At 35.3% G+C, this 23,053-nt stretch overlaps 1 protein-coding gene across 6 annotated transcripts; it reads left to right on the top strand.

The window, feature by feature from the left end:
- The first annotated feature begins 5,800 nt into the window (after window positions 1-5,800).
- Window positions 5,801-23,007, top strand: LOC147507595 (coatomer subunit beta'-1-like). Of its 6 annotated transcripts, none has more exons than XM_086600318.1 (26): window positions 5,801-6,037; window positions 6,230-6,250; window positions 6,327-6,388; window positions 6,480-6,534; window positions 9,425-9,458; window positions 9,532-9,854; window positions 9,974-10,105; window positions 10,179-10,327; window positions 11,077-11,145; window positions 12,220-12,370; window positions 12,477-12,542; window positions 13,448-13,636; window positions 14,679-14,819; window positions 14,914-14,988; window positions 15,108-15,284; window positions 15,388-15,479; window positions 15,561-15,677; window positions 16,699-16,813; window positions 17,400-17,471; window positions 18,656-18,852; window positions 18,970-19,063; window positions 19,254-19,360; window positions 19,483-19,615; window positions 19,967-20,102; window positions 21,992-22,056; window positions 22,623-23,007. In XM_086600318.1, exons 1-25 carry the CDS (start codon window positions 6,035-6,037, stop codon window positions 22,009-22,011), a joined length of 2,730 nt encoding a protein of 909 aa, XP_086456444.1. In that variant the 5' UTR covers window positions 5,801-6,034; the 3' UTR covers window positions 22,012-22,056; window positions 22,623-23,007. The 6 variants fall into 6 exon arrangements, with proteins under 6 accessions (XP_086456444.1, XP_086456445.1, XP_086456441.1 ...); XM_086600319.1 differs by having other exon boundaries at window positions 5,811-6,037; window positions 22,628-23,007; XM_086600315.1 differs by having other exon boundaries at window positions 5,811-6,037; window positions 19,967-20,144.
- Window positions 23,008-23,053: the final 46 nt, after the last annotated feature.

The following is a 23,053-nucleotide window of genomic DNA, read 5'->3' as shown; positions in this document are numbered from 1 at the left end:
TAGACATATAAAGACATTTGTGTTTCTTTCTTTAATGTATGCATAGTCTATATTCTGATTTTTGCATATATATCCTTTATATTAATTAGTTTATGACTTCTCATTTAAATCTAAATTGGAATCAGTTTTGTTACACACAAGAGCTTGACAAAAATAGTCAGTCTACAATATTGAAGGAAAAACAAGATACTGATGATGCATGAGGATGATAATATATCGAGCAAGTGTGTGCACTTGCTTAGCATTGTTCCAAGATTATTCACATTTTTATGTTATGTTATATTCTAACATGGTATAGGCAGTCTCTTCAACTTATTGTTTTCTCACATGGATTTTTACGATTATATGTACATGTTGTGTGGTAGTGTTGAACTTGCTTCTTTATAAAAGAGATGTGAAGATTGATGTGCATTGTTGGTAGTGACTTGATTGGTATATAGATCTACAATGAATTTTTTTAATTGCTTTGTTTTTCTATTAGGTCTATTTGAAGAAAATTTGAATGTGGGGGATTTTATCGTAGTTGTCTATTTTCAAAGTCAATTGCTTTGGTTGGTTGGTTCGAAGTGGGAATCAGCCAAGGACTTGGCATGTTGGAGATACTCTGTAATTGATCGATTTCTCTTCAAAATGGAGAGAAGTTGAAACCTGATACGGGTGGCATTGGCCACTGATTGCTGCAAGACATGACATTGAAGGAAGCTTCAAGTTTCTTTGGCAGTACTGAAGCCAACAAGCCAACAACTATAAAGAAAGAAGTGGAATGAACACATTGTTTGGGAAAAATAAAATACATAGTAGAAAATATTATTATATTAGTTAGTTTAAATTGGTACTCGCCTCTGGATATTGTCTTGTTAAAATTGTAGTGTTATTATTTTATATTAATATATATATCTATTAGGGAACATTTGCATAGGTTTATCTTAGTTTTGCCTGTAAAATGTTTTTGCTACGTTTTGGTATACATCTCACATATTCTATTACTATCTTGAAAAACAGCGCATTAAAATCAAACAAGAAGATGAAGAACCAAATGCCAATAAATAATGTCTAGGAATTCAGGTAATTTACTCATTCAATAATGGTCATAAATAAAATATTGAAATAATAAATAACTAACGCTTAAAATTATTCTTATTGCAGGACAAATTGTGATTGACTTATCAATGGACTCCTAGCATATACAACGAAGTGCGCCAAAAAATTTACGTTGCAGACATACAAAAAAATGCTCAAGTTATATGTTGAAAGCTACTTTTATTATATATTTTTGTTGTTCCAAGGGATAATATACCTACATTAAACTCACTCTTCGGTCATTGTCTTTCATTTTAACTATTTGTGATGAAGCTTACTACACCAAACATACTTTGTCAATTGTCTTTCTAATACGCAACATATATTAGTAGTCAATTTCACTGGAGTCTTTTAGTCGGCTGTTCAACGAACATATCATATTTTATGTTGGCTATATTTCCATGGTGGTTATAGAAACATTCTTACAGTGGTGTTGTTTTACCTATATTTTTTGAATTGGTTGTGTTCAACCCATTGTCTCATATTTTGCTACAGGTTTTCTTTTAGTATGATTTACTGATTACTGAGTAGCTTGCTTAACTTGGTTGTTGAAGCTCAACCTTTTAGCTAATGTTGCACATTGTTTGATGGCCATCTGATTTTGAGCTCAATGCTTTAAATCTTGGTGAATATGTGGACTCGGTAAATGTATCTATCGCTGAATCCTCTGGAATATATAGGCTCTGGCCAAAATGTCATGTTGCTAGAACCAACAATATTTGAACAATAATTGATGGGATCAGTGCAACTCCCAATCTTTAGGTCTAGAGAAAACCCGCGACACAAGCATTCACCAAAAGGTGCTACTAGGTCCTATACTCCTTAATCGGCAACCTGACAACTTATTGTAACAGGAACAATAATAACCCAAAACTAGAAATAAAACCCTTTAAAAAAAATTAGAAAAACATAAACCCTTCAAACAAAGTATACATATATTATAAGCAATGAATCACTAGCTATCAATATACATATATTATTTATTCAAGTAGACTTTAAGCTTTTGAGTCATTAACTATCTATGTAGCAAGTCCGGCCATAGGCGGGGCCAAATGACTAGTTGTTTTTAGCAATTTAGTTTTTTGTCCCTGTTTTTTTTTTTTAATTAGCTATATTGTTTAGGAAAAGTTGGAGACTCTGTGAAACTCTATATGAGATTGTTTATTTATTTATATATCATATTTTTTCGTAATTAGTAATAGAGTTTAGAAAAAACTTAAGTCTCTGTCAATGCTCTAAAAAATAGATTGGTGAGGATATATCTATAATATATATCTAAAGATTTGGAAATCATGCATTTTTTTCGTAATTAGTATTAGAGTTTACAAAAAATTTGAGACTATGTGAAGTCTTGAAAAATAGAGCCAAGGCTATAATATATATCTAAAGGTATTTTTCTCTTCTTCATCTTTTGTTCATAATTTGTTTCTTTTATTTCTCAAAATATTATCTACCTCCTCTTGGTATCAACCACCACTAGTCACCCACCACCACTAGCACAATTTATGAGTTTGGGTGTTTCAAATCATGCGTTTGGGCATAAATTCGAAGCAATTTGTTCTAATTTGGTCGATTTTGTGTTTTAATGATATTTTTTTAGGGGGGGGGGGGGGGATAGATAATGAGAGAGTGTTCGTGTTGGTCTTGAAACTGGTGGAGGGTGGCGATTTTGGTCATGAAATTGTTGGGGTTTGTCGTGATGGTGGGCTGGTTGACGAAGTAATGATGGTACGTCAGCCACTTTTTTCTTTTGGGAATTGGCTGGGGTGGTTTCAAGGTCACATATGTCCTCATGCGCCAAATACAATTGGGTCATGTTACTTGGTAGTGTAACATATTGTGTTACTTTAGAAGATCCAACGGCTACGATATGAAGTTTTTTTTTCACATGAAGAAACATTACTTTGAGCTTTTTATAGATAAGTTTTGAGCATGGGCTCTGAGCGTAGATTTGTATTGATTTGAGCTTTTATTGGGCCACATTTGTGGGGGTAGAACAATTACCATTGGATCTTACATATTGGGGGGGGGGGGTAACATTTTTGAAAATAGAGAGGTAATACTAATTGCAACTAATAGGGGGGGGGGGGACTAACTAACCCAATAATTTATGATAAATAAAGGCACTATGAAGTACAAACTCTAATCATTCAATTCATTATCCATGGACCATGGGTGATTACAAATTCATAAAAATCAAAAATAAAAAAATCCCACCGATTACTCGAAACATCTTAAACCCAGCACCATATTTTTAGTATATATAGATAGAACTATGAGTATATGTGCAGTAGTTAGTGCATATATGGGATTATGGGTATCCTCAAAATAGAATTAATTAAGGAATCGAACATACTACATAGTCACAGAAAAGAGGTGCATCAACTTCGTTAAAAAATAAAATAATAACGCCCCATGTTATAAAAGAAAATCAATACATTTTCTACCAATTAATAATTGATTTTTCATGAATGAAGTAGAAGAAGATAGCGAGGAGGAAGACATTGTGGAGGTGGTAGAGCGAAGATGTTTCATATTTTTTTCTCTTTTTTTTTACCTATTTATCCAATTGTATAGGTAAAAATCCAGGTGGTGCCTTTCCATTGGATGGTGTTGCACTCTCAGTGTAACACATTGTGTTTAGGGCAGGGAACGGGTAAGGTTCGGTCGGTCGGATATGGTTATATCCGAATTCGAACCCAAATAGTTTGACAATATATGAACCCGAATCCGAATAAAACCGAAATCTTATATCCTAATCCGACCTGAACCCGATTGGATAACACTAAAAATATTAAAAAGCCCAAAAAATATATTCGAACCCGACCCGAATTCAAACTTGACCCAAATAAATAAATATATATGAAAATCGACCCGAACCCAAACTATTCGGATTCGGTCAGGTTGGATTCGGGTCAAACCCGACCGATTCCTGCCCTAACTGTGTTATGTATTACACGTACTATAATTTCCCTTATATTTATAAAAGTAGTCCACAAAGAGTGTAGTTTAATAAGACTCCATATGTTCAAGTTTTTCACTCTTACTAACCAGGAAAACATTAAACGACAAAGATGCCTCCGAGAGGGGCTTTTGGAAGTAGAAGTTACATAAGATTCATTAAGGGCAGTTAAAGCCATTAACAAGCAAGAGAATCCCCTTTGGTACTGCCTAGACCTAGTCACTGCCATTCAAAGTTTGAGTATCCTTTTTGAGTACATCTCCTTCAATCATGTAACAAGAAAGATGAACAGGGCAGTAGATTATTTAGCTTCTATTAGCCCGGCACATAATGCACAAAATATAAGTTATTTCTCCTTTGTTCCACCCCTTGATTAGTCCCTTTATAATATTATGGAAGAGGACGCTCAAGGGAAAAACTATGTCAGAATTTCTTAATCAATACAACAGGTGAGGGATTGTTAATCCCTAACTTAACTAAAAAAAAAAACATTAAACAACAAATCTATTTGTAATACAAACCCATTGGCTAGATTAAGGGTGTTGATGGTACCCGTTTAACCGGAATCAAAATCGAAATTGTAGAAAAAATTATAGTTCTGATTCCTATTTTTAGGAACCGTTTAAAAATGGGTACTAAAAAAATCGGACCATATAGAACCGAAACTGAGTGGTTTTTTAAACAAAAAAATCGGACCAGAATCGGAACTGAACATTATCTTACTTTTAACATAAAAAATATTTAAATAAATAATCAAAACTCAAAACCATTCATTTATATATTACTAAATTTGATTTATTAGTATAAGATGTAGTTTTCATAGTATTTAATGTTATAAATAATATAAAAATATAGCTTACAATCTTAAATATATGGTTTTATTTAACTTATTATTAAATGACATAATTATTTATATCAATATTTAAAAAATAACTCGTTCGTGCGGTATTTTTGTGTTTTTAGTATACATTTTTTAATAAGACCAATAAAAAATGTGTGTAAATAGTGAATCTCTTAATAACCGAAATGAAAAACGGAACCGGAAATACCCGCTAGGAACTGATGATTATGGGTATGGTTCCACAATTTTAAAAACCGCAAAAAATCGGAATCAAAACTGGGACCGTAAAATTGAATAGTTATTGGTTTTTACAACTAAAGGTGGAATTCAAGCCGAGTAGCTTGGAGCTCGCTCGTTTAACTATATGAGCCGAGCTCGAGTTCAAATTAAAGCTCTTGTAACAAACGAGCTTGATAAAGCTCAACTCGTTTAGCTCAAATAACATATTTATAGTGTAAAATAACAGAGCCACTCGGGCTCTGCTCGTTTAAGCTCGGCTCAAGCTCGCTTGTTTAACTATATGAGTTGAGCTTGAGCTCAATTTAAAGCTCATGTAATTAATGAGTCGAGTTTGAGCATGGTAATTGGTAAAGCTCAGCTCGTTTAGGTCAAATTCCACCCTTACTTACAACACTAAGAACCGAACCGTTCATAATATTGAAACTATTGCAATAAACATGCACTCTTTAATTGCCCAAATATATCAAAAGTTTGTTTTGCTAGTCCTCAATCACTAAGACCTAATAATCACTAGTAAAACCATCCTCTCCATTATTACTTAAGCCCATGGACCTGAAGCGAGAAAGCCTTGCGTTAGGGAGCTTTACAAACCAATCTCGGCCCATCTGAATCAGCGTGGGTTTTGTTTGATATACCATCGCCTTTAAAAGGCCGAATAAATACCCAAGCCCAACGACGACCCTCAGTGGCGAAATCGTAATATGATCGAATTATAAACAAACAAAACGCAAAACACCTCAACAAACTCCTCCCCTCCAATCTCGCTCGCTTCTCTTCTGATGCGACAGAATTGAATCACACACAACTCTTCCTTTCCCGACTTCCCAATTTCTACGATCTCTAAGATTTATATATATATTTAACTTTTCCATCAATCAAATCTCACTCTCGCTGTTTCATCATCACCCAAAATGGTTTTTTTTTTTCTTCTCGATTTAAATTTATTTCAATTCCTAGATCTGATTAGATTTGATACAATTTCTTTATTATACACTAATGTACATTGAATCTTAATCTTATGTTGAGATCTGTTACGTTTATGATCTATTTTTCTGATTGTTATATTGTTTGATTTGTTTTTTTGTGTTTACCGCGATTGTCAACAGCCTCTAAGACTTGAAATCAAGGTAGTTACGATCATTTTGTTTTTTTATTGATTAGATCTTAAAGTTCAATGTGCTAACGAGAGTTTTTTTTTCTCAGAGAAAACTTGCGCAAAGATCGGAGAGAGTCAAATCTGTTGATCTGCATCCGACCGAACCATGGTAACATTCAATTACATTTTTTTGTTGTAATTCAGTTGTGAATGTGAATTTGTAGATTGTAATTTGTGCATTTGGATTTTTTTTTGTACAGGCTTCTTGCAAGTCTTTATTCAGGAACTGTTTGCATCTTTAACTACCAGACACAGGTAACTTATTGTTTTTATTTCGTGTAGTAGGTAATAAATTTGATTTTTGAGCTGAACCTGTTTAATCTAGAGATTTTATTTCATGCGATGGAATAGGAATTACATCCGGAATGTGTGTAGGAGTACTCGGTCAATCTGTATTCAAGTCTTTAGGCAGAGGCTGTTTCATAGATCAAATGAATAGTACTTGTAAAGTAAAGATTCTTCAACTTTGAAAAATTGTACAAACCAATATAAATGTATAACAATGTAGATTTTGTTGTTTTCCAACCTAGTTAGGGATGTCTTATTGTCCCTGCAGACAGGGGCGGAGCTAGGATTTTAGATCAGGGGGGCTGCCATGGAGTTAACCTTTAAAGATTTTTTTAGAAACCAATAATCAATGTCTATGGAAAATTATCTGAATATCTATTTGAGTTCATAATTAGCTAGCATTGATAAACAAAAGAGTTATCGCTTTTATTACCTTATCCAAAATGAACAAAAGAGTGTTTTCACTATAGGCCTAGACAAACATAACAAAGTAATGTGCAAGAATAACATAGCATCTTAGCATCACACTAGTGAACTTGTTCAATTTCAACAACTTGAACTTGTGAAAGAGGTTGTCCATCTCTATCTAGTTTTGAAATTTCAAGACTAGATGTAGAAGTTACATCATTTCCCGAGGTGACATATTTGGGTTTAAAGAAGGAAAACATGGTTTTCATTTTTCTTACGAGCTTGATGTTCAGACATTCTTACCTAAAATAAATCATAATAATTTTGTAATCAATAGTTTGCTCTATACTAAAAAACGAAAAAAAATGTCACAATAATAACTACAATAATGTTCAACTAATTAAATAAGACCAAATATTAAATGACAATCTAATACTCCAACATAAACTACAAGTTAACAAGGCAATAAGTCAAGTAGTCAAGTAGAGAACACATTAGTATTTGAAAATTGGAAAACAAAAACGAAATAAAAATATAGGCATAATGCAAAACAATTTACCTTAGATAATGAATAGAGAATAAAATGATAAATGGATTGGGTTGGCGGAACTGCGCGGAATTGGAGCGGAACTGGAATGGCGGAAGAAGACAAGAAGTCAAGAATAAAGTGCTATTTTGTTTTCTGTTTCGACCTTTTTTTTTTTTTTTTTTTTTTTTTCAGTTTTACTTTTTGTAATTGTGAGAAACATGGGCCACTCGTGGGCCACTAAGTTCAACTCTCAGTGGAAGCATTTCAGCATTTGTGCGAACCATTTATTTTCTTGTTAGCAAAAAAAAAAAAAAAAAAGAGAGAGAAACGTGGGCCCCACTCGTGGGCCACTGGGCTAGGATGGTGACTCGTTTTTTTTTTTTTTTTCGATAAAGTGGATGGTGACTTGTGAGAAACGAGTCAGGGATTTTTTTTTTTTTTTTTTACTAGCAGTCTGGGTCATGACTTCGTGTATATATATATATTTCTTTTCCGGGAAGTTGGGGTGGCTGTAGCCCCGGTCAGCCAACCTATAGATCCGCCCCTGCCTGCAGATGCATGTAGGCTCCTATCTTGGTTCGTTATAATTTGCATGCCCATTAAAATCTTATTGCTAAAAAAGGTGATGGATCTAGAAACCGTGTTAAAAGGTAAAACTATGTTCTATTGTAAGTATAGTTTAGCAAGCAACTTCGATTAAACTATTTTTCTTAACAGGCTTTGTTGTTGAAATAGGATAACCCAACAATGAGGGAAAGCCGTTGATCTGAAATAACCCAAGAATGATCTATGGGACATTTTTCAATTGATAAACTTTCCAAGCTAGTGGACATTCATATGGGAGTTGTGTTTTCTTTTCTGTTTGTTTTGTAGGATATATTATCCTACACATGTATTCCGTTCCCCTTTGTTAATCATATATAATATCTCTACTTTTATAAACTCTCTTACTTTAAAAGATGATTGTCTATCAGTTTACGAGACATATTTCCCTTCAAAATTCAAATTCATGAACCCAAGATCAACTTTTTATTGGCAATATTATAAATGCCCAAGTCACTAGCAAAAGACTCATCCAAGTTTGAGAGATCCCTTGTCTATGGAACAGAAAGCACCTTTTCTTCTAATGGATAGAGTGTTTGTGTGAGTACAGAGTGAGAAAAGGTAGTGAATGTGTTTTTGTCAAGTTTTTTAGTGGCTAGGACAGTAAACTGGTAAATGCAGGTGCAGATAAATGTCTAATCTTTTTAGACGGAGGGCCACATGTAAAATAGATAGAAGAATGTTATTTGCTGCCCTTAAGTAGTTGGCCCTAGATGTTTGCTTTTCACAAGAAAGCCTATGGTACGTGTGGGAAAGTCTGAGGTCTTTCCTCATGACTGAATGTGGAAAGAAAATTTTCTGCCCTAGGCATAAATGCCTAAGCAACGAAGACGGTTTGACCACATGATCTTTGAATTCTTTGCGATTGGTTTTTTTGGATTCTTAGCTTGTTTTGAGTCTTCTGTTGTCACTCTAGTCTCTTTTGGGTCTTTGTTCTTTTCAGTGAGATTTCATAGGAAGCTATTTCTTAGTGGTAATCCTCACGTCTTGTTCTTTAGTTTGTTGTTCTAATAGTACAAGTCCAAAACCATCTCTCTGTGACATGCTCAGTGTTTCTTTCATAATGGATATTTGACCAGTTGAGATGATCTTTGTTTATTTATTATTATTATTTTTTTGACAAGTCTTAGTCCTGCAAGATAACCAGTGTTGTACACTTGTGCAGTCCTTTTTGAGCTGTCAGAATTCTCCGCACACATTTTCTCCTTAAGATCTAAAATATTAGCTTTTACTTAATATAAGGTCCAATCCAGTGAATATTTCATTTTTAGATATATTCTAGGCGTTGATAAATTTAAACTGTTGTTATTATTCCAGACAATTGTGAAATTTGAGGTCACGGAGTTACCAGGTATGTCACTTTATTTGTCTCATTTTCACATTTTACAGCTTGTGGATATTTAGAATTTATGATGGGTTTGCAGTGCGTTCCTCGAAATTTATCGCGAGAAAGCAATGGGTTGTTGCTGGATCTGATGATATGTTTATCCGTGTGTATAATTACAATACGATGGATAAAGTAGTATTTGAAGCACACACGGACTACATCAGATGTATTGCGGTCCATCCGACACTTCCATATGTATTGTCTGCGTCTGATGACATGCTTATTAGGCTCTGGGATTGGGATAAAGGTTGGATGTGCACTCAGATTTTTGAAGGACATTCACACTATGTGATGCATGTAACCTTTAATCCGAAAGACACCAACACTTTTGCAAGTGCGTCTCTTGATCGCACTATCAAGGTATTCTAAACTTTTCATTATAGTAGCATGTTTTGAGCTGTAACATTTTATCTTGTTAAGTCTGGAATATATATTTATGCGAGTCTCTATTGGCTATCTAATGGATTCTTATGGTTTAGATTTGGAATCTTGGATCACCCGACCCAAATTTTACCTTAGATGCACATATGAAAGGGGTGAACTGTGTTGATTACTTCACGGGCGGGGATAGGCCGTATCTCATTACTGGTTCTGATGATCATACTGCTAAGGTTTGGCTCCCGATCTGCCTAAATTTAACCGTATAATTTAAAACTTGCTGCTGATAAACTGGATGGAAAACAGGTGTGGGACTACCAAACCAAAAGTTGTGTTCAGACACTAGAAGGCCATACACACAATGTTTCAGCAGTTTGTTTCCATCCCGAACTTCCTATAATTATCACAGGTTCTGAGGATGGGACTGTTCGAATTTGGCATGCAACCACTTACAGGTATATGCAATATTTTTTGTTATTTATTTTTTCTTCAGTTTTGCTGGTTTATAGGTACTCCGATGTAGAAGTCTTTTTGACTGAAATTGCCAAAATTTTCATATGGATCTTTTATTTGCATAAAGTCAATCTAATATATCATTTTTTAAAGATAGAACTTCATTAAGTGAACAAAGTACCTTGAGGAAACCTGTAGATACAAGAGAAGGGAAAACTGGAAAAAAAACAACAACAAACGAATCGAGCATTCCTCTTATTTATTATTTTTCTTCAATGAGCACAACTTCAAGAAAAAGAAGTTGTTACAAGTAGAAATGGCTAATTAGATTGAAATGACAAAAGGTTATCAGTTACCTGAATTCTGGACCAGCATACTCCATTTTGCCCTCTTTATCCTCTCTCCTGTATTAATGGGTTGTACGAAAACTTTGTCAGGTAGCTTTGTTTGGATGGCATTTTTGTTGTTTTTTTAGCATGGCTAGACCAATTTCATGGAATTCTTTCAAATTTAACTTGTTCTGTTTATTTTTACAATGGTGTCATGCATCTCCTTTGCTGTCATTTTTTTATTTTCTCTAAGTGTTGGTAAATTTATCTACATAGATAAAAAAGAGGATAAAGTATAATTCTGAGATACTTGATATACGATCCTTTTTGACTTTTATTTATTTATAATTATAATTTTGTTTTGGTTTCCTGTTGATGTATGACAGTATGAGCTGATTCTGGACGTGTCATTTTATTTACAGGCTTGAAAACACACTGAATTATGGTCTTGAACGAGTATGGGCTGTTGCATACATGAGAGGTTCACGGCGGTAAGTATGTTGTTTCTTTGTGGGCTTAAAATTAGGAAAAATAAGAATAATTGATTGGCTCACAGATTTTGATGAACTTAGTTCATCATGGTCAAATAAGGTAGGGGTGGCAATTTTGTACACAACTTGCGAACCCGACACGAAATTAGTGGGTTCGGGTTGGAAAAAAAAGCTTTTGGGTCATTTAAGGGTTGACCCACCCAACCGTCAAATAAATGGGTTGGATTAGGGTCACATATGTTAACCCGGGTCTAATGGGTTGGGTCGTCAACCCGTGACCCGTATGACCTATTTTAAGATATGTTTCCTAATTTTTTAGATATCATAATCCCAACTAAACCTAAAACAAAAGAGTTTAATTATTCGTAGTATCATGATGTGTAACAATTAAGCACGTCTTTTTAATAAATCCAGACTTAATATATTGTTGTTTATCAGTTTATGTTTGCAAAAATTAAAATTTACTAACAGGTTATCTGTTAACCCGATCCGAGTTTGACCAGCTAGCTTAATGGGTCATGGGTCGGGTAACTCGTTAACTTGGCGGGTTGGGTTTGGGTTGGACAACCTTAACTTGTTTATCAAATGGGTTGGGGTGTTTGAAATTATCCTTCCGCTCTTTCAACCCATGATCCTATTCTCAACCCACATGTCTTGAAGAATGTTAGAAAGAAGTGTCATCGTCTATGAAGACGGATAACATGACCCATTGCCACCTCTAAATTAAGGTTAATGTAATTGGGGTGTTTGAAATTATCCTTCTGCTTTTTTTGATTCTGAAATAAAATCCAAGATAAGAAGAGATGCATAAAGATGAATAATTAAGATGTAGAAGATACCTATTCTCTTGTGGTTTTGAACTTTTTGTTGGCATTTGCTTGCGGTCACATGTCTTGAAGAATGTTTTATGAAGTAGAATTGCCATTTTAATTTGAATTTGGTGAAATATATATATATATATATATATATTATTCAAACGATATCCATGACGTATCTTCTTTCAGTATAACTGTATATCCTTTTAACAAACTGTATGTCTGTACCTGATTGTTTTTCTTCCCCCATACTCAACAGGGTTGCTATTGGATATGATGAAGGAACCATTATGATTAAAATTGGTCGTGAAGTACCTGTTGCTAGTATGGATAGTAGTGGGAAAATCATATGGGCTAAGCATAATGAAATTCAAACTGTTAACATCAAAAGTGTGGGAGCTGATTTTGAGGTTTGATTGACTACTTGCCCTGATCTTGTCCATCACTGCTTGGTTGGAGCTGTTAAGATTTTTCTGCTTAAGTTAACAAGGTAGGTTTGTTCTTTTTATTTCACAGGTTACTGATGGAGAAAGATTACCTTTGGCTGTGAAAGAGTTAGGGAGCTGTGATCTTTACCCTCAGGTCGGATGGACTTCTGTATATATTTTGCGTTAGTTTGAATTTCTTTTTCACTTTGCCGAGCAAACTTTTTAGTATGTTGATATTAGCAGTTCCCAGTTTTAGCAGTCGTCGTATTTCGTGCAGTTGTTCTTAGGACCCAAATAGCATATATCTGAAATGAAAGAAATACTGAAATGTTTAAAAGGGTGTTTAAAGAGATCACTGTTTTAGTGCATATGGCTTATTTACCATGCATGGTGCGTCCTTTGCAATCTTGTTGAACACCAAGGAATTTATCTTACTGCCCTAGAATTAAAAAGGGCATTGCTAACTAATTTTGGAGTGCCTTTCTCAATTATTTTGAATTGAAAATGGCATTGCCTTACACAATCCTGTTAGGACCCATTTCCCAGTTGACTTGTTCGTCTGGAAAACCTTACTGTTATTCATCGTAATTGGGGTTTAGCTTAGTTAGAGAGTCCTGTGTTATCCACAACCCATGGAAAAAACACCACTCTTTCTCATATTTGTTCTAGGAACAGAACAAACCTTAAAATAACGTAGACTCCCCCCCCCCCCCCCCCTCTCAACAGTCGCACGTGAAAAAACTATTGCGGTCAGTGAACTGAAGACACTTTACCTATCTATTTTTTGTTTTTGTTTTTAAGGTATACTAAAGTTCTGAGAAATACAGCCTTTAAAGTCGGTTCAGTACAAATAAAATATGCATTGGTTTGAACAAGAATGTGTCTTTATATAATAGACCCATATATAAATGTATATCTTGGCTGTTTTTATCTTTTCTTAAGCATCTGTAGTTACTGAACGTGCTGTGAACATGTCACACTAGAACTACCAAGTAGGGTTTCTTTGTGAATAACTTTTGACTTTCTTCACCATTTTTATTCCTTTCCTTGTGTTTTTAGAGCTTAAAGCATAATCCAAATGGAAGATTTGTTGTTGTTTGTGGGGATGGAGAGTACATTATATATACAGCTCTAGCCTGGAGAAACCGATCTTTTGGTTCTGGCTTGGAGTTTGTTTGGTCGTCAGATGGAGAATATGCTGTCAGAGAAAGTACATCAAGGATCAAACTCTTCAGTAAAACTTTCCAGGTTTGCATTTTACCACAGTTATAATTATCTTGTCTGCTAAGGGGGGTTTTAAAAATGATGTTTGTAAAGACTGGATCATATTGGATAAAATTAAACTTTGGACTTAAACTTTGTGTGGACATATTGGATAAAAATTATGTAGCCCTCCATTTTACAAGTTAGTTACCCGTAAGGTCATTTTACAATCATGCAGGGGTGGGTTGTTTGTGTTCAGGACTCCTCGCTTCACTTTATATTGATAAGACTGGATCTTATCAACTTATTACAATGGACTATGGAACATAATTACAACTTTACAAGGATACTGGATTGAGCACATGGCTTCTAAGGTCTTCCGTAGTATATATCTTCTTAAGTTTTTAAGCATCAATGAACAAGTACCAATTTTATTCACTTATATCAACTAGGAAAGTAAATATCACAATTGTAAAGGAGTTGCATTACTTGCTTTAGTCTCAAAAGTTGTAATCAGTATGGAAAAGATTTCGTTTTAGCTATAGAATGTCACACTTTCTTTGTGTGGCTTGTTTACTGGCTGTCACTGCATTGACCTAAGAATCCCCAGACGGCTTTTGATGTGACTTTTGAACTTTTGGGACTGGGACTGAAAAATGGGACTGGGACTGGGATGAATGGTTCTTTTATTTTGTTACCCCCTCCCACTAGTTACTTTCTGCTGAAGGGACTGTTACATAGTGAGAATGGCTCTTGTTTAGTTCAATTGTTCACCGATCCAAAAAAAGGTGTTTAACAAGTTCATATCTGAAGCAGACGATTTTGATGAGGGTGCAAGAGGCAGTATGGTACTCATCCATGATGGCGCTACCCATCTGTACTCCACTATAAATATAACTGTGATCTTGCTTTGTTGCAATTTACTAACTATTTGTTCATCTATTGGCCTCTGATAACATGGATGAATACAACCTTGGATTGTATTCTTGAATTGAAATCAAAATTCTCCATACTCGTTATGATTTCTTTGTTAAATCTACTTTTTCTTGGATCATTAATGGATTTGAATAGATCTTTTATGTTTCAGGAAAAGAAGATTGTACGGCCAACATTTTCTGCTGAGCGTATCTTTGGAGGAACCTTACTTGCAATGTGCTCAAATGACTTCATTTGTTTCTATGATTGGGCTGAATGCAGGTTGATTCGCAGAATTGATGTTAATGTCAAAGTAAGTATGAAGCTAGCTAAGTCCATTGCTTGGTTAAATTTGCTTTTTTTTAGAGAGATGGAGTGAAAATATTTTGATGTCTTTTCTATATCAGAACCTTTATTGGGCCGATAGTGGTGACTTAGTGGCTATTGCTAGCGACACATCCTTCTACATCCTGAAGTACAGTGTAAGGACTCTCTCCTCTCTCTGCTTGTGTTTGAAGAGTTTGATGACGGTTCAACCCTCATTTATAAGAATGAGACATACTTTTCATATAGAAACTGAATTTGGTACATGATTTGTCAGAGGGACATTGTTTTGTCCTATTTAGATAGTGGAAAGCCGGTGGATGAGGAGGGTGTTGAAGATGCTTTTGAGCTCCTACATGAAACAAATGAGCGAGTTCGAACTGGAATATGGGTCGGGGACTGTTTTATCTACAATAATTCCTCTTGGCGACTTAACTACTGTGTTGGTGGTGAGGTGGGCTTTATATTGGTGATTGCATGTTTGTTTGTCCTGTAAACTAAGAAAAAGAGTTTGTTTGTTATAACGAGTCATCTGGATCTTTATTGTACACTTGCAGGTTACCACAATGTTTCACTTGGATCGGCCAATGTACTTGTTGGGATATCTTGCCAATCAGAGTCGCGTTTATCTTATAGATAAGGAGTTCAAGTGAGTGTTCTCTTTGTGATTTCCTGGTGGTTGTAAGTTTAGTTATATATTGCTGAGGACTTGAATTATCTTTTGTTGCAGTGTTATGGGATACACCCTACTTCTTAGCTTGATTGAGTACAAAACTCTTGTAATTCGTGGGGACATTGAGCGGGCAAATGAAATTTTGCCAACAATTCCCAAGGAGCACCATAATAGGTATGTTGCATAATTTATCTGTTGAACAGTATTCCGTGTCTGTAAAGGGGAAGAATTATATGATGTGTTCAACTTCGTTATATAATTGTTTGTCTTAAGCAATTTAAAAAAAATCGTCAATGCAACGAGTTCTGCTTTGACCAATGCCAAACTAATTAGCATTGTGTAGTCACTTTCTGTTTTTCCTTTTTTGGGGACTGCCATTAAGCTACCTTTATCAAGAGCTTTAGTATCTTGTAAGCCTTTTGAGCTATATGCCTGAAATGTTTCAAAACACAAAATAATTGTACTTTGACAATGGTTAAGCAGTATACCTACATATCTGTATGGTTGGTCTATGGCTCTTTGCACATGCGAGCCGCACAGCGATTTAGCTTGTGTGAGAACCACTGCACGGTGCACCTCTAAAGGGATTGCTTATCGGCTCCCTCTTGTGTTAAACCTGTGCTGTTGTTGAAAATATCTCTAAACATGCATCTCATTAATGTTTGATTTCAAATTTTCTTAATTTTTCATCCAGAATGCAGATAGCAGTGAAAAAATTGTAGTACTGGGAAGCTCTAATTGAAGTTTTTCTAATAATCACCATATCAGTACAATTTAGTCATTGGTTATGCAAGATTAGTAGATTTTTTATGTAATGTCCCTTGCAAACCGGCCAAAATTGATGTTATTAGCAACGTCTGATTGAAGCTTGCAGGCTTCAGTTGAGGAAACCCAGAGCGATCTGGGGCTGATTAGTGTAATCCACTTCTTTATTGACCAAGAATTGGTTTTGACACTAGGGTAGCAAATAACCTTTGCACTGGCTGCTACCCTGATGTGTATCTCCTTATTGCCCTGTGCTCAGATCTGGTGATTTATGTGCAATCAGTCATTATGTTCCAGACAGATGCAGGATCTGTTCGGTCATACTACGTTTTTGACTTGTCATTTGCATTTCAAATTTTCTTTTTTGAAGTGCAGTCTTATTTCTTTACCTTGTGTTATATCTAATGGAGCAATTCGGTGTACTTGCTAGTGTGGCACGCTTCTTGGAATCTCGAGATATGTTGGAGGCTGCATTGGAAGTAGCCACAGATCCCAATTACAGATTCGATCTAGCCATTCAGCTTGGGAGATTAGATGTTGCACAGGTAAATTTTATAGATCTTTAATAATTAATATTTTACTGGAGACCTGGAAATCAAGTGAAGCTACAGTTAGGCGTCTTATAGGGGATCTCATTTGCTAGCAGCAATCCAGCATGCTCTAATGACTATCCCAGCCCTTAGGTAGGTGCTAGTCATCAAATTGTTTCCTGGGAGCCTGGCAATAAGTGTCCCCACAGTTCTTTTGTTCTTAGAGGCCTGGGCAATAATACTGGCGTCTCCTTTGATTACACAATTCTGCAAATTAAGTGTCCCTATAGCATTAGCCTTAAGCTTATGTGTTTGATATGCTTAGTTTGATTTTTTCCTTGGTCTTATTCTAAAGAGTTTAAGAGATACCTATATGGCTATATTTTCGAAATAGAAAAAATATCCTTTATGTTTTTAAGGTGTCCACTGTAACAACCAGTTGACCAACGTTGCACTATGCATCAGGAGTCAGCGAAATCCCTTTACTACAGTTCTAGACTTTAGTGTCACTATAGCAATGAAATCTTAAGCTTATTCTTATTCCTGTTTAGCATGATGTTCCTAATCTCATGCTCAACCTGTTTCTCTCCTGCCTTTCTAGGAAATTGCTACAGAAATACAGAGTGAATCCAGATGGAAGCAGTTGGGAGAATTAGCTATGTCCATTGGAAAGGTATTTCCTTACTTGGTTATATCTTTTTGACCCCACACACACACACACACACACACACACACACACACACACACACACACTCTTCCTTTGACACGGAGATTCTGGTTTTAATCTTTCTAAAAATTTGATCTCCGGATATCATTCAAAAGACCGTATGTGGCTATTTGCATTCTGTTAAAAAAGAAGCAAGATGTTGTGTGTGTTTGAAGTTCTTCCAATTTTTGATCGGTAAAGGGAATTGAACTTAAACTATTCTTGTTAGAGTTTAGTATGTTGATATATTGTAGAAATTTTAAAGTTTTTATGGTGTATTTTTGTTTTTTATGATCAGTTAAGGACGTGTCATAGTTGTGAGTATTGTTTGTTTCTTGCTATGAAAGGATTTTATTTTTGAATATTAAGAACAAAGTCTTGGTGCTTCTTATTTTGACTACATTGGTTTTATTGGTCCAGAATATCAGACATACTTGTAGATTTTATTTTTATGCAAGTATAAGCACCACCACACCTGTTTTTTTTTGGTCCACAATACTTATATTTCGTTCCCAACAAGGAGTTAAGAATAGCTAACTACATTCCCATATGATTCTTAAATACAAAAAATTACAAAACTAGCATATCTATCCCAATTACAAAACTAGTGATTCCCACATGATTCCAATATAAGCACCACACCTATTGTTATACACGTTACAGCTTAAGGCACCAATGTTACTTGTGTATAAAGTTAAATAAAGTTGGTCTATCTGTACATGATCCTATATTTGATGGAGATAATATGTTTTATGATCTATTTCATTATCTCAGATGTGTTTTATACTTCTATATATGCACATCCACCACCAACTCATATACTACACAATACACTAAAAAATGCAAACCGGTAGACAGTAGGATACATTAGTAGACAACTATGGTTCTACCCATCCTGTGGCATGATTACATGTCAAATGGTAATCTTTTATGTCAATTGAGACTATTAAAATGATCAAAGAAGATCTTTATTCAAAATTGAATTGATCACCTGAAATAAACCTAAATATGATACCCTCTTTTTCTTTCTATCCTGTTTTTTTATAAGCTAATATTTGTGCTGTCTTAATTCACGCTTCTGGCACCTATGGTTATAGTTCTTTTGTTTCCTCAAAAGTGAAAATCTAATTCAAGCTTTTACCCTGATGCAGTTGGATATGGCTGAGAAATGCTTACTTCACGCAACAGACTTGAGTGGTTTGTTGCTTCTCTATTCTGCTCTTGGAGACGCAGAAGGAATAACGAATTTGGCATCTCTTGCTAAGGAGCATGGGAAGAACAATGTTGCGTTCCTTTGTCTTTTCATGCTTGGTAAATTGGAAGAGTGCCTCCAGTTATTGATAGAGAGGTGAATGTTACCATCCTGTAGATCCGAAACAAGTTTGTTCATTTAAATCTATTGTTCTTCATGACTATTTAGTCATACTGGAGCGAATATTATTCATACTGGAGTTATATTCTGCAGCAACCGGATACCTGAGGCTGCTTTAATGGCGCGCTCCTATCTTCCTAGCAAGGTCTCAGAGATAGTATCAATTTGGAGAAATGATCTCAATAAGGTAAAATGCTGTGAGAAGGTCTTGTTTGTTTGCTAGGAAGAATCAGATGTATTTTTTAGAGATCTTGATTCTGTTTAGCTCGCTTTTCTGACTTTTGGTTGTCTTGAGTTGGATCCTTGTTTTCCCTTTCTATCTCCATTACTTGGTGTAAGCCTCTTTTGACTTTCTATCTCCATTACTTGGTGTACAGATAAACCAAAAAGCTGCAGAATCTTTGGCAGATCCTGCGGAATATCCCAATTTGTTTGAAGATTGGCAAGTTGCTCTTGCGGTTGAATCTAAAATTTCGGAACAGAGGTAAGAACCTAGCGTGGAAATAGGGACATTTCTTGTAATTTGAGAAAACACACTGCTGCACAGACCAAGTTACTATAGTACATGATTTGGTGAGATCTTCATAGTCACAATTGATTTTGCAGGGGCATTTATCCTCCTGCTGATGAATACGTAAACTTATCTGAAAAATCCAAAATCAACCTAGTGGAGGCTTTCAAAAGCATGCAGATTGAGGATGAGGAGGCACCTCTTGAAAATGGGGATTCGAGTCACGAGGTATAATATTTTTTCAGTTGATTTGTTACGATTCTTAGCATATTGATATGCCCTGCCCTCCTCCCCTCTGGCAGCCACCTTGAATAAAATGGAAAGGCTTTGCCTAATGTGTTTATTTGTAACAGTGGCAATTCTTTGTTTTTTATATATATTTTTAATTATTCTCCGAGAGTGTACATTCAAATATATAGTTATATTAATGCCTTTCTTCATGTTGTATATTAAGCATTTTTTTTCTTTTCCAGGTGGATTCATCTTTCCTATATGTCCACGTGTTGTGGCTCTTTTTGCCGTTTTCCTTTTATGGTTGCAGATATTTACTGTTTATGACTTTGTTTATTATCTTTCCAGGTGATTGAAGAGAGTGGAGAAGAAGAAGGCGCAGAAGAAACTGTTGAGGAGGGCCAAGAAGAACCTGTTGAGGTGGATGCTGATTCTACAGATGGAGGCGTTCTTGTTAATGGCAGCGAGGCAGATGAAGAGTATGGTACGAATCATGAAGGAACTCCGTCAGCCTAAAAAGCATTTGGTTGGGGAAGTGTGAAAATTCCAAATTTTGTCTCTGGTGATTAATGTTTTTCTCTGAACTGACTTTCATGTGATTTCTGTCACATATCCTTTTTCTTTTCTCTAGCTCCCTACCTTGGATTGGTATAGTTGAATTAGTTTTTTATAAGCCAATCAAGAAGGGTTAGAGCTAGGTGGCCTTTTAAACTATGTTACATTGACACGGATACATGTGTCCTTATCCGACACAGGATACAAAGTGTCTGACACGATAAAATATAATTTTTTTAGGTATATCAATATGTGTCCGTGTCGTGTCCGACACGGACATGTGGATACGTATTTGACATGGATTATTTGTAAATATCACATGTCCATGTAACATAGTGATCAAATGAGCAAAATAGAAAAAACCACCAATAACCCAATAAGCAACACTAGTCCTAGACTTGCACTTTATATTGTAAATAGTAAAAATATTCAAGCTGGATGATCTTGAGCTCCTTCTACATCTTTGACACTGCATTCACAAATTTTGGGGTACCATCGATTCTCTGAGGGTATAATGCAATAAAATTCAGTGAAAAATGTAGTATTTAACATTTAATAAAAATTGAAAGTTAGAAAATATGACAGTTCAATATTTGGATGACGTGGAGAAGCTGTTCTCATTAGCCAATGGTCTACATTAATAATGAGAAAGAGGAACACCTTAGTGAAAAGAACGATAGAATTGCCCATCATCTTTATTTTCTCCTAAAAGCCTGCGATTACACCAATCTGCCAGTTTATTCGACATTCAATTTGGGACATTAGTACATGGAAGTTTTTTGTTTTTCAAGCTACTTTGAGAGAAATACAATGATTTTGGTTACTTTGTTGACCACCTGACGATAAGTGCCTAAGCCAATATGATCACCTTGGCTAGTCTGAAACTCCTGATGCCCACCAATTTAAAATTACTCTCGTTCCTCTCGTTTATCTTAATTATGTTAATAGTTTTATATTGTCATCACTTCCGTTAGTACTTACTGACTTGCACTTAGTTATTATTGGATTCTCATGGGTGGACACTTTGACAAACACGAGTATGCATGCAATTGAGAGAATTTTCTTCATTGAACAATTTCACTTGATTGTCAACAGCTTGATTTCTATGTTTTGTTTATGACTAATTTAAATACATACGCTAGCCTTTTTTTTTATCGGTAAATACATACTCTAGCCTTAGAACTGTAAATTGCTTAGTCTGCATAATAGAAGTTCATTACTGATTCAGTTCCTTGGATTCGTCACTTGCCTTTGGACCTTGCCATTCTAAAGGCGTCAAGTGGCCTGCTGGTCAAATCTTTGGGGTTGGACCCAAAGGTCTTGGGATGAATTCCTACCTCTACTGTGGGGGGATTGAGCTGTGGTTTAACAGTTTATGGATTAAAATTATGATAGATTATGTGCCTTAAAAGAAGGGGGAACGGTTGTAGACTTACATTCAACGGTTAAGTGGGTTTAACAAATTTTCTGCTGGAAGACCAAAGTTCTTGTTTGGTCGCAAGCCCTTGACTGTGACTTCATGGCCAATGAATGCATTACGTTGAGGAGGAAGGTGAGGAGCTGGGAGCTAGCATGTTTGCTGTTTATATGCTATGAGACCATTCTCGGCCCTGCAGGATGGGGTTTTGGGGTCTCTGAAATTCTGTACTGTTAAAATAATGTCGAAAAATGAAATCAACTAGTATAATTTTGAGTATCTTTCAGTTTCCGTTTTTTTTAGTTCTTATTAACTTTTACTATGAATCTTGGAAAATACTAGGTGAACCCAGAAGATGGTTTCAAGAAGTTTGATTACATTTCCTTTAATTGTGGTTGCAGTGCTTACGCCTCATCAGTAGGTTCCATTAATACAATCAGCTGCAGCTGTTATACACCATCTCAAGGTAATAGCTAAACCCTTGAGCGAAAATAAACTCAATGTCACTTTGGCTGTGCTTGGTTACCCTGCAAATGGGAACAAAACTTTGGTCCTTCTATACTGAAACTGGTCCAAGGCTATGGTTGCGTTTGTAGGTGATGCACCTTGAAAATCTCTATCATCCTAGCATCCAATACATTCATAAGTTTGATGTCATTTGAATTTGAAAGTTGTTGCAGCTAAGATGGTAGATTTTTTGGTGGTGGAAGCACATATATGAATGACAACTGTCCCCCCTCCTTAGAACAACTTTGTTTTAGTTACAACTAAGGATCATAATTCTGCTCTGCAAACAAGCAGGGTTTTCTGTTCAATCCCTTATTCATTGTGTTTCCTTTGAATTCATCCCAACCGTGGACTTGGTTCTAACTGTGATTACGGTGGGCAAATTTTTAGTGCCTTTCTGACTCTCTTTCAAACCACGTGTGTTTATTTGCATCTTAGGGCAAAGCTAAAAGCAATACATGTTTACTACAGGTTCTTCATGGTTTAATTTATTTCTTTTTTCTCTTTTATTTGCTTTTATTTCAGGTTAGGTTGTCCACTCTCGGGAGGCCAGAGTTTACCAGAACCATCTGTTTAGTTGGTGGCTTTAGAAGCGTGTATACTGATTTCTTTTATAAAGAAGCATGTATTAATAACATTTTCCATCGTCAATTTGTTCATGGCAGATGCTTGGAAGCTTCTTACAACCCCTTTATTTTATTTAAATTGTTTTTCCTTTTGTTTTTCTAGTATGTCATTTTTCTAGGAGTGGGACATCTGAGTATTATTGTGTTAGGAATTCAGGTTTAGCGTATTCCTTTTATTTCTTTTTGTATTTCTTTATGCTTTTTAGGCTGGCAATTTTGTTTTATTGTTATTTATTTGTTTAGATACTGTTACAAATTAATGTAAATGAGATTATTTTCCCTCCTTTTCTTGATTTCTTTTAGTTAGTTAATAACCATCGGGGGGATTTG

The sequence above is a fragment of the Coptis chinensis genome, chromosome 3 (assembly GCF_015680905.1).
Source record: "Coptis chinensis isolate HL-2020 chromosome 3, ASM1568090v1, whole genome shotgun sequence".
NCBI lineage: Eukaryota > Viridiplantae > Streptophyta > Magnoliopsida > Ranunculales > Ranunculaceae > Coptis > Coptis chinensis.
The sequence above is the reverse complement of the archived record's forward strand: the minus strand, read 5'-3'. Positions and strand labels throughout refer to the sequence as shown.

Bases quoted from the DNA above. Each gene is read 5' to 3' on its own strand.
- LOC147507595 (XM_086600315.1), top strand. The intron at 10,106-10,178 runs GTTTGGCTCCCG...GATGGAAAACAG, and splicing joins CTGATGATCATACTGCTAAG to GTGTGGGACTACCAAACCAA. The intron at 19,361-19,482 runs GTAAGAACCTAG...TTGATTTTGCAG, and splicing joins TCTAAAATTTCGGAACAGAG to GGGCATTTATCCTCCTGCTG.